Consider the following 11,919-nt stretch of genomic DNA (forward strand, 5'->3'; position numbering starts at 1 on the left):
ATTAAAGTCAGTTCAGTGATGGATACTCTCACAGGATGGTCTGTCAGTTCAACAGTTTGGTGGACATTTGAGAAGCATTATTGCTTGTTTCATGAAATTATTCGTAGTTTGAATAACAGATCTATGAGTCTGTTGCATGTTCACAGATCAGAGGCCTACGATGCTCAGAACTTTTCATACAGTAAGTCTATTTGTAGGATTTAGGAAAGCCTGTTACTATGTTTGACAACATCTAAGAGTCTTTAAAACTCCAAGGCAAAAAGATGGCATAGTGCTAAGGGAAAGAATAATATATGCAGTTTAGCATGCAAATTCTAAGCTAATTTGTTGAGGAAGTATGCACTGAAATACTTGGAAGCCTGGTCCCTAGCTTGTTCCCATTTATTTTTCCATACGTGTCTCTCTAACACTTTTCAAATTAAGTTCAGCTGCTGCAATATCAGCTCTTAAAAAAGCATTGACACATCATGAAAAAGGCTGAAAAATCATGAAAAAGTTTTCCTCAGAGGCTTGCAAAATAATGATTTCACTAGTGCATGAGTTAAGCAGTGCTGTCAACGTAACAAACTGGACAGGAGTCACATGCATAGGCTGGTCACTGCTCTGTACAGAGTCTGTATTGATTCCTAAGCCAGTGAGGCTTGGGTAGGACTGACTGACTGACTGATGTCCAGTCCCGTGAATACAGAGAGAGGGCTTCTTTTTAAAATTTATTATAATTATTTAGGAATAATAATATTTATTTAAAAGTTATTTAGGAAACCATTTGTGCCAAGAACTTGTGCAGAGTTTGTTTTGAGAACATGGGTTTCAAGTAGACATCTTAGTTCCCCACAAAGACTATGAGTTCCATGTAGTTCTCCCACAAAACTTGCCTTTCAATCAGTGTAGAGTGAGACAGTCTGGATTTGGTAGCATGTGCTATAAGCAAGCAGTGAGAGGAAGAAATACTCCTCAGTGATGTGAAGCTAGTGGAGTCGGTGTGGAGACATTGGTGAGAACAGGTAGCGATACACTTCTACTCCTTCAAGAAGTGCTGCTTCCAACAAGGAGGCAAGCTGAAGTGTCAGCCTCTGCAGAAGGACATTTTTGCCTAGTCTGCTAGGCCTTCAGAAAAATAGTTTAAAAAACTTCAGTGCTTACTGCTTTTGGCAAGCAGAATGAATCCTTGTTTCACCTCTTAGGCGCTTTGAGATGCAGTTAGAAAACTCTCAGATATTATTTGTCGCAGAATCACAGCATATGCTGAGTTGGAATGGACCCACAAGGATCATTGAGTCCAGCTCCTGGCCCTGCACAGCACCATTCCCAAGAGTGACATCGTGTGCCTGAGAGTGTTGTCCAAATGCTTCTTGAACTTAGGCTTGATGCTGTGACCACTTCCCTTGGGAGTCTGTTCCAGTGCCCAACGACCCTCACGGTGAAGAACCTTTTTCTGATATCCAGCTTAAACTTCCCCTGACAACTTCAGGCCATTCCCTCAGGACCTGTCACTGGTCACCACAGAGAAGAGATCAGTGTCTGCCCCTCCTCTGTCCCTCACAAAGAAGTTGCAGACTGCAATGAGGTCTCCCCTCAGTCTCTTCTTCTCCAGGGTGAACAGACCAAGTGACCTCGGCTGCTCCTCATATGGCTTCCCCTCAAGTCCCTTCACCATCTTTGTTGCCCTCCTTTGGGCACTCTCCAATAGCTTTATATCCTTTTTGTATTGTGGCTCCCAAAACTGCACACAGTACTCAAGGTGAGCCCATCCTCTCTCTCTTTCCTGGCTGGCAATGCTGTGCCTGATGCACCCCAGGTGGCCCTCCTGACTCATATTCAACTTTCCCTTGACCAGGGCCCCCTGGTGCCTTTCCATGGCACTGCTCTCCAGCGTCTCATTCCCCAGTCTGTCCATACATCCAGGATTGCCCCATCCCAGGTGCAGAGTCCAGCAGCTTTCCTTTGTTGGACTTAATGAGGTTGGTGATTGCCCAGTTCGCTTAGTTTGTCAAGCTCTCTCTGCAGGGCCTCCTTGCCTTGGTGGGAGTCAGCAGCTCCTCCCAGTTTTGTATCACTTGTCAACTTCCTTAGCATCCCTTCCAGTCCTGAGTCCAAGTCATTAATGAAGATGTTGAAGAGCACAGGACCAAGGATGGAGCCTTGTGGAACGCCTCTAATGAAGGTCACCAGTCTGATGTTACCCCATTCACTGTAACTGTGCCCATTGCTCATCCATCACGTGGTGTTTTTCCAGCTGTGTGCTGGACATTTTGTCCAGGATACTCTGAGAGACAGTATTGAAAGATCTACTGAAATCCAAGAAGATTACATCAACTGGTTTCCCTTGGTCAACAGGACTTCCCTCTCATGAAGCCATGCTGCCTGTGACCAGTGACTGCATTGTCTTTCAGTTGTTACTCAGTAGCTCCCAGAATAATCTTCATAGCTTTACCAGGCACTGAAGTGAGGTGGACAGGTCTGTAGTTTCCAGGGTCCTCTGTCTTGCCCTTTTTGAAAACTGGGGCAATGTTCGGCAGCTTCCAGTCATCCTGAACTTCACTGATACCCAAGACTGCTCAAAAATTGAGAGGTTTTGTGATGACATCAGCCAGCTCTTGGAGAATTCTTGGATTAATTCCATCAGGGTCCATAGTTCCCTCTGCAAGCAGAGTACAAAAGAAAATAACTTTTCTAGGTGGTAAGACACATGAGTTAGCCGTGTCCCACCAACTAAAAAGTTTCTAGAGATGACACAGAAAAAAAGATAAAAAACAAAAGGAAACACCCCTAGCCTTATGTAAAGAAACACTTAAAAGAATTGGATAGAAAGGCCAAAAGAAAAGGGCACAACCTTGCTTTTAATTTCCTTTCTCCATTATTTTTAATAAGAGCCATATCACTTTCTGTGCTTCTCTGTTTTATTATATAAACCATTTCTTTAAAAAGTCCGTTTCTTCTCTTTGCAGTAATTCTTTTGCTTCCATGTGGCTCTATGAGTTGTGGCTGTATGAGTTAAGCTCCCTGGGTACTGGTTATCGACAGCTTTAGGAGTGCCTTTGGAACAGTGCAGGTTATAGGAGACTGAACACGCTATTTGGTTAAACTGGGAACCTTGCAGCCTCAGCTCTGTGGGCTTGCCTTCTCTTTCTAACCCACCTTCCTTCATCTCTGGGGATTTTTTCTGCCTCATCTGTGCAGATGTGAGCTGGTGGGGCAGCAGCTGTTCCCAGCGGGTGTAGGCACTGTTTGGGCAGGGAGCTCTGCACTCAGCTCAGGCCTTGGAGCACAGTGTGCTACAAAGGAGCAGCAGCAATAACACTAAGTCTTGCTCCAGGCAGTGTGGTTTTTTTCACCACAGAGCTGTAAATATACATTTCTTCAAATAAAAACAGGGCCACTTTTTACTGCTTGTCTCCAACTGTTTTACCTTACTACAGGAAGTTGGTGAAGAGTTGCCTGTTTCATTTTTAATATTGGTGGCATCCGTCTTAAGTAGTGGTATACACAGTTATGGTGTAAAACATACATGGCTATGCAAAATTGCAGCTCTCTGAAAGTGTCTGTCTTTCTGTTGCACAGGAGTTGAAATACACATCAATTCAGCCACCCACTGGCATGGCATGCAGTTGGTTTGTGTTGATCCATGCTAAGACATGCTGCAGTGAATTTGCAGTATCTAGCTGTAGTCTCCCCTGTTTTGCCACTCTATGGATACTCCTAAGGCTAGCCTAACTACTCAGTAACAAAAAGTACGCTCTCCCAAGGGAATGTTTCAAGGCAGCTTCCCAAAACAGTCTCTCTCCTCCATGGGTCACACAAGCAGCTGGTTTGATTCCTCCCTGCCTGTGTCCTTTGGAGATGTGAATGGTTTGCATGGCCTCCACCCAAATATAATATCTGTGGGCGAGAGCTCTGGCACCCTTGAGAAGAAGAGTGGAGGCCTCTGGCTGCCTGAGGATCCCTTCCTGCTTTGTTCAGTGCTCTAAACTTAAGACATCAACACAAAGAAACAAACAACAACAACAAGACTGGAGAAGGCAGAATGGTGCTTCCTTTGCTGGAAGTGGGCAGAGACAGCCCTCCCCAGCAGAGGTAGGGGTGGGGGGGTTGTGACTGGTTGCTGTCCACTACACTGCATTCAGGCAGAGGTTTTTCTTGCTTGAAGAAGGGATGACTGGGCTAAACCAGTCCCTTTCCCTCTTTGTGGTCTGTGCAAGCATGTATTTGCATACTGGCAACAAAAGCTCTCTCATCTGCAGGCTCAGCACGTGTGTGAAGGAAAGATAACTTTGGGTCTATGGGGAAAACATTTTCACAATTTATCTATCAGGCAGCTCCTTCTTCAGCTCTCATCTGATTTTACATCAGGGCCAGTCTTCCGGCTGCGCAGTTGGCAGATACTTCTTTCCAGGCCATGGGCAGTCATCCAGCTACCTCCAAGGCCAAAGATTCCCCTTGCCTCTCCTTCCTTCCCCTTTCCTCAGTGCTGAAGGGATCCTTCTGCTTTCAAACACTTAATATCCACAGCCAAGCTGTTACTTAGCCCAGAAGATAATTGTATATCAGATAGATTTGGTACTGATACAGATTTAGTTTTGTTGTTCATTATTTTAGATTTTCACTTGAAGACAAGAATCCTGAAATTTAATAAGAATGATTTTTGCTCTTTCCTATCAGAGAAATGAAGGAAAAAAATCCCTATTTGAAATACTGTTAAATAAATCAGAATAGAAAAATGCAATCAAAAGTCCTCAATCTCCATTGGCAAAGAAACTTACCCAAGATCCATGTTTATAAGACAATATTTTGCTCGAAGACTGGTTTTTCTGTAGATACCTTTATATTTTCATTTTCTCCAACTCTCCTTTGACTCTTGTCTTTTCCAGGTCATGAAAACATACCACATGTATCATGCAGAGAGCATCAGTGCAGAAAGCAAACTGAAGGAGGCAGAGAAGCAGGAAGAAAAACAGATTGGGAGGTCAGGAGACCCTGTTTTTCATATTCGACTAGAAGAAAGGCACCAGAGACGGAGCTCTGTGAAAAAGATTGAAAAAATGAAGGAAAAAGTAAATATTCCTTTTATTTAGCTTCATTTGAAATAAATTCAGTGCATTTCTGACATTCTTTGGCATGATATTAGACAGAGAAATCCAGCTGGAAAATAAAATTAAGCAAGGTACACATAACAAACTAGCAGTGGTTTATAGATAACTTGACCTAATTGCATTTCAGAGAGGGGAATACTTTATTCCCAGTGTAATTCCTACTGTATAGTTTGTCACATTTGAAACAAAATACTAAGTTTTCACTTGTATTATATTTGTTGTATGTATAACAGGCTGGAAATTAAGATTCTTTCTTGTTACTAGGAATGTGTGCTTGAATTGTTACCATTTTTGCTGCATACCAAAAATGAAGTAATTAAAACACATTAATATGCAATGTCTTTCCTAGCGTCAAGCAAAATATTCTGAAAACAAGCTGAAGTCTATTAAGGCCCGTAATGAGTACCTGCTCACCCTTGAAGCAACTAATGCTTCTGTTTTCAAGTATTATATTCACGACCTTTCGGATTTAATCGATGTAAGTATTGGCACATTTCTTTTTATGTTTATTCTGTTCAAGAATAATACTTTTCCTCAGTTTTAAAGGGAATACATTAGCCATATGGATTGCCTGCTTACTATTTATAATAATGTATGATATCATCAGAAGTTTTTCCCTTTAACTTTGTGTTTCACAAAATAAAGTTCCAATAAGGTGGTGAACCCATTCCTTAAAGTTAGAACATTGTGTTTGCTCCTCATGTGTCAATAGAAAATATGACATTTCCATTACGTACAATTTCTGGGATATACATATTTTTTACAAGATAAACTTCTTAAGTGGTCATCTAGTGGTATTTAATTCTCAAGAAGGAATTTCTTCCATGTTTTCAAAATTCTTTGGTTTCATTCCTTTAGTCATGGAATCATATATACGGTGGCTTCTTATTCTTACTTCATGTAGTTTGAAGAACAGACACAGTCAATCCTGTACTCTATGCTGTCGACACACGTGTTACTTATTTTCAGTAAGTTGTTTGTATGAGAACATCCTAGAAGAACGAGGTTATACACTAATGTTGACTTGTGCCAGCATTTAGTCTCCATAACCTGTATGACTGACATTTTTACACGATGCGGAGGGAGCATCCTGCAGTCTAACGCATCCCACCCTCTTTGTAAGCTGACTTTATATGTGATAGAGAAAATACAGAGACAGCAAACACAAGCCCCGGAACATTCATTCACTAGCAGTGTAGGGTTAAATAGCTTAGTGGGTATGCCTCTGTGGCCCGTTTGAAATCCTAGGTATTCGAATATGCTTGCTACTGCTACAGTAACATACATTACTTACAGTAGTAAACAACATTCATATACAGCTCTGGTTTCTAATATGGAATAAATTAATACAGAATTTGACAAGTGCCTTCTCATTTCCACTGACTGGAGAAGCAAAGCTTCACAGAGAAAGGGAAAAATGCCTTCTTGAGATTAATGGACTAAAATAGCTGCATGTACGTGTTTTATTATATGTCATCTGAATACTGATAGACAGTTTCTTTGTCATTTCTAGTTTTTCTGTAATTTGTAAAATCTTGCCTGATTTTGTTATAACTTTTCCCTTTCAAATGGTTTTGCTTCATTCCTTTCTTGCTTTCCTATAAAAGATGGCAATGAATATTTTTTGTGTTTTCAGTATTTTTTTCTGTCTCTATCTCAACACCTCTTTTATTCCTTTCCTGGTTGCTATTGCATGTTTTCTTCTGATTTCTTCTGGTTTATTCTGCCTGTGGCCTGTCCCTGTCTAATCTGCGTCCATCCACTTGTACAACCTGCTCCACCCATCTAGGCTGTCCAGGCAATGAAAGCATTTACCAGGATCTATAGGTGGATGATGAGGGCAGAAAACTAAAGACAAGCAGTGTACCTGCTGGGGTACCCCCCAAGTGAGAGGTTGACCCTACCTAACAGATGATTTTCCTGCTACTGCTTAAAGGATAACAAATTTTTCATCTCTAGTTAGGGCATGTCTCATATGTGTGAACTTCATGAGTTCTTCTCGGATGCTGGAAGGAAAGAAAGGTCTCTTCATTTTTGTTCCCAGCCCCCTCACCCCTTCGGAAGCTGGAAAGATGCTCATTTTGTCACCTCTCCTGCCTTCCCTTTCAGAATTCACATTTCTCAGAGAATGTGTCCAGTATGTGTTTCTACTTGGTCAAAACTTTACCAGGTTGGAAAATGCATTTGATTCTTATCCACTTCGGTGATGCCCACAGAGGTTTCTGTAGCAGTGAAAACTGAGGGGAGGAACCACAAGCCTGGAGCTTTACAAAGAGTTGTGATGGGAGGAGATGTGAAGCTTTCTGTCCATACACACACAGAGACAACACTCATTGGAGTTAGTGTATGTAAAGGTATTTACACAACCATGAAGACTAGAGCCTCCTAACTGCTAGTTTTTAACAAAAATATACATTCTACAATATTTAGTAATGCCGAAAAATTGTATCTGCTCTGTCTTTTTGAAAGCCATGGACCAATGTACACAATAACATTCTTTTGGCGAAATGGCTTGAGAAATTACTCTTCCCTAAGGAATTTAAATGGAAAGTCTAGCTGCCCTTTGCATCACTGTTTTGTAAGAGTAGACTGTAAACATGTCCAACCAGAATTTGCTTCAAATGTAATCCAATTGTGAGCTCGTTTAAATGAAGTGTCTTTCAGACATTTGTATTTAATCAGAATATGCTGTGAAAGCATTGGTATTTAGACAGAGTGTTTGCCACTTGACAAAGGAAACTCTTTTTGTAAATGCAAGAGTCTTGGCAAGGTTTTAGAGTTATATCATTGGAATGTGAGACATGCTTCCCAGTGGCCATATGTTGCAACAGTCCAGACTACCTCATTTTGTAAATCTGTTAATGTCGTGGGACAATTTGGAGCTTTCAGAGCTGGTGGCGATTCCATTGTTTGCCCTTTCTATTTTGTCCCCGTTTTCCTGCCTGACTTCTGTGCTTCCCTGAACTCTCTCTCATTGCCTGTACAGAAGGAGATTACCTCTCCTCTGTGTCCAGCTTCCAGTTAACATGGAAGGAATTTAGATCTCCCCAAGCTGTTGGTGTTGCCCATAAATGAAATGGAATGTTTTCTTATGTTAGTGAAAAATGGGTCTGATAAAAATGGGATAAATACATGAAGTAATGTAGTAAACAGTTCAATAAATTTTTTTCTAACTAGGTTGGGGAGGATAGTGGAACTACTTGTTTTTACCAAAAGAAACCCTGCCTATTTTTCATTTGGACTTCACTGCCTTTTCCATATATGAGGCTTATATGGAAAATCCTAAATTACAGTTCCCATCTGAACTCAGTCTGAACTGTTCAACTCCGTCATTTCATTAACAGAGCTCAGGGCTTCTGACTTAAAATTACGATGTGTTGCTCATTTGAAGCTCTTGTGATAAAAGCAATATAAAAATATTGCTGGAGTCTTAGCTGGATGATTTAATGCATTTAGCGAGCTGAGGGATGAGACTAACATTTGCAAAGAAGCAGAGAGATAAACAGGATTTCATATGCACAGTGTATTTCTGTCCTCTTCATATTGTGCTAGAGGAATTTGAACTTTCTGTTAAATATTTCTTCTCTGCTGACTAGAGTGGGATCTAGTTCAAGTGGAGGACAGAATTAGTTATTTTCTTTATTTGTATCTGTAAAAAACAGTAAAGATTAGCTGAATTAAATAAGCTTTACCTAGTATATAGAATTTCTTTTTAAGATTTTGAGTTTCAGAGGAACGACAGGCTACACACTGCTGCTAATCTGGCTGTTAGTGCCAGCATCTGTCCATATGGCACATACTTTTACTCATTTACGTTCATTAAATTTACGTGAGTATAAGAGGAAGATAAGGAGCTTTTTTGAGACTTACTGTCTGAAAACTTACCATCTTACTCACTTTATATGATCTGAAGGTAAATACTAGGAAATAGTAATCAAAACAACTTCACTGTAGTTCTCTTGCTGAAATAAATAAAATATTAATGTGTTGGTCTTTCTTAAAGTGGAATTTTTGAATGTCTAATTGCAGTTTGCATGCTTTGGATCGTTAAGAAGTTAAGCAACATTTAGCTATTGTGAACTTAATTCATTATGTAAAGGTTCTTTATTAATCATTCGTAAAACCAAATTTAAAACTAGGGTAAAGTGTGTGCACTTTTGATCTTTATTACGTAAGTCCTCATAAATATGATATGTACAGCCAGATCCCTTTGATTTGAATGTGGATGTCTGTGTAACAGAATACTTAGAAAGTGACTTATTCAGAGGTTAAGGCTTTTTTTATGAATTCCTCTCTCCATTGACATTAGAATTTTATTACTATTCCTGAAACAAAATTAAATGAAATAAGAGCAGCTTGGTTTGGTTGAAGCTCTGTGCTAAGCACTGCAGTTTGTTTTGTTCAAGCCTAAATATACTCTGGGGTACAATAAAGGCAGTAAATGCTCTTGAGACTGCTTCAGATTTAATTCCAAATAAGAATAAAATGCAAATTACAAAATTAATTTTTCACACATATCCCAAATGCATCCCTCATCTCCCTCCACTTTGCCCAATCAAAAGTCTTCATGAATCCCGAAATGCAAACAAACTCATAGTCTGTGACTTCATTCTCTTATTTTTCATCGTCATGTCTTACTGCACCAAGTGACATCTCACCTCTCTAGCCCATAGATAGATAGCAGATCCATAGGTAGATAACCACCCAGGCTGTACCCTCGGTGTGCTGACTAGTGAACCTCTGAGACTCGTATTTATTTTGGCTAAGTGTGGTTGCTCACTTGAACTGTACAAGTATTTCCACAGATCTACAGATTTTTCCTGAAAATCCTGTAAATATGTGTGCATGTGTGCATGTGTATCTGCATACATGTAGTACTTTTTTGCAGCACCAAAAAGGCTGATGATTGATTTTTCCAAGCATGATGAGAGAAAATGTGGTTGGTCAGGGTAGCAGTTTAGTGGCAATACCTTAAACTTCTGGCCTCAGTAATGAACAAATACCAAAAGTGCTATCCCTGTTCTAGACAACTCTCTTTTCTATACCATCTTTTCAGCAGATTAAAACAATGCATTTCTTTCTGGGTAGCCACGAGTTGATACTATGACAGATGTTTCCCAGTTATGATCTGTGTCTCCAGATTTTGGGGAAAATGGGCTATGGTCTGGCAGAATTAAGAGTTGTGATGGCTGAGTGTTTAGTTTTGCTTTTAAAAAATAACTTCCCTCATACCAATTCTATTTTTACATGAGTAATTGAAGCAAAATTTCAAATTCAGATGTTTTTAATTCCATTCAAAGAGGTACATGTGATAAGGCATTAGTTCAGGATCTGCATTTAATTTTTGTTTTCTCTGCTGGCATTGGCATTGGCATTACAAGAAAATGCCTTAGCCTGGCAGGATATTCTGCTTCATTTGAAAAATCCTCTTCTTGTCCGAGAGGCCGTATTTGTTGCCTTGTTCAGCTGTCACCACTTGCCAAAGATGATCGTGTGACTGTGTGGATTAAGGGTTAAACAATGAAGTTATGTCACAGCGTAAAGGCTGCAATCTTATATTCCAGCTTGCAAAAAAGCTGCATCAGAAACCCACACAGCTCTAATTGTAAATCAATAAGCTTTCTTGTGATACTCAGATTAATCCACTAGAGCCAGAATTCAGGCTGTAGTTTTATAACACTTGGTAGTTGGCAATGTTAAACCTGGCATTGCCCTCTATTTTTAATTCCTTTTCAGTTTAATCTTCCATGAGGTCTCTCTGAAACTAATGCACATGAAATAAAACAGCTGTCCCAATTCACTTTCTTATCAGCACTCTTAGTCTGTCTTTTTCATCCAAGATAGTGAATTAAATATGAGATCTGATTTGACATAGAACAAGAGAAAAACACCAAGAGACTTTTCCTTTTAGAAACAATATTTTTGAGGCTGGTGTTCTTTGAAATATGGATGCGCTTTAGTATAAAAGTTGAGTGGCTGTTTCAGTAAGTGTAACACAAATTTCCATTTTATAAATGCAAAAGAGTGAGGTTAACATCTGTGTGTTTGATTGAACACGACATCTTTTTCATTTTATTTGAATGGTTCATCATCTGGTTTTTTGGAGAGCCACTGTCCCATCTGCAGTCACTACCAGGAGTACTTGCTAGGAGTGAAAACTTAGTCTTTCTGGAAGCTCTGTTGTGAATAAAACAGCTCTCTGTTAGATTTCAGAGAGCAGCTTCATCAGTAGTCATTACCATACCTAAGTCAAGGTGTGAAGTCTTTCGTTCCCTTCTACTCATACGTGAAGAGTTTCATTCCTTTCTATACACGGGTTTTGGTACAGTAAATAGGTTGAAAGCTCTTTCCCATGTAGCGTGTACAACTCAATGCCTGTCTCCCTCTCTCTTTCTCTCCTTTTTCAAATAAGAGGAAAGGGAGAGGAATGTGATCCTATCAGTCCTGTGGTGTTTGTAATACTTGTGAGGGAAGTACTGATATAAAAGGTGTATATATGCATATAGCATACAGTGGGCTGAGTTCAAGTTGCTTCTTCACCCAACTCCATAGTTACCTTGCGAGTCCTGCAGGGATGGATGGCTTCAGGCTGTGGGTGGGCACCCAAGGGGAGTGGCTGGGGACTGAGGGATGCGCTAAAGCAGACTGCTCTGACTGCTCTAGCCAAGCAGTGGCCTCTGATGGGGGCAAATCTCACCCATTTGAATAAAGAGCACTGCTTTGTATGCAACTCTTAGCAAACTGATGTGCCACTATTGAGGTGACACCTCCCCTTACCTGGAGGCTCACGGAGGAGAAACTGAAGGTATTTACTGTACAATGTAGGGAA

The 11,919-nt window shown here is 40.3% G+C and overlaps 1 protein-coding gene across 1 annotated transcript in view; it reads left to right on the forward strand.

Moving 5' to 3' along the window:
* Positions 1–11,919, forward strand: part of SRGAP1 (SLIT-ROBO Rho GTPase activating protein 1) — a 74,382-nt gene that overhangs the window by 16,163 nt on the left and 46,300 nt on the right. The window contains exons 4-5 of the mRNA XM_017733185.1: positions 4,869–5,051; positions 5,440–5,568. Coding sequence (XP_017588674.1) covers positions 4,869–5,051; positions 5,440–5,568 — 312 coding nt within the window. The remainder of the gene's footprint in view (positions 1–4,868; positions 5,052–5,439; positions 5,569–11,919) is intronic.

This window comes from Corvus brachyrhynchos, unplaced genomic scaffold, assembly GCF_000691975.1.
Source record: "Corvus brachyrhynchos isolate BGI_N302 unplaced genomic scaffold, ASM69197v1 scaffold32, whole genome shotgun sequence".
NCBI classification, from domain to species: Eukaryota; Metazoa; Chordata; class Aves; order Passeriformes; family Corvidae; genus Corvus; species Corvus brachyrhynchos.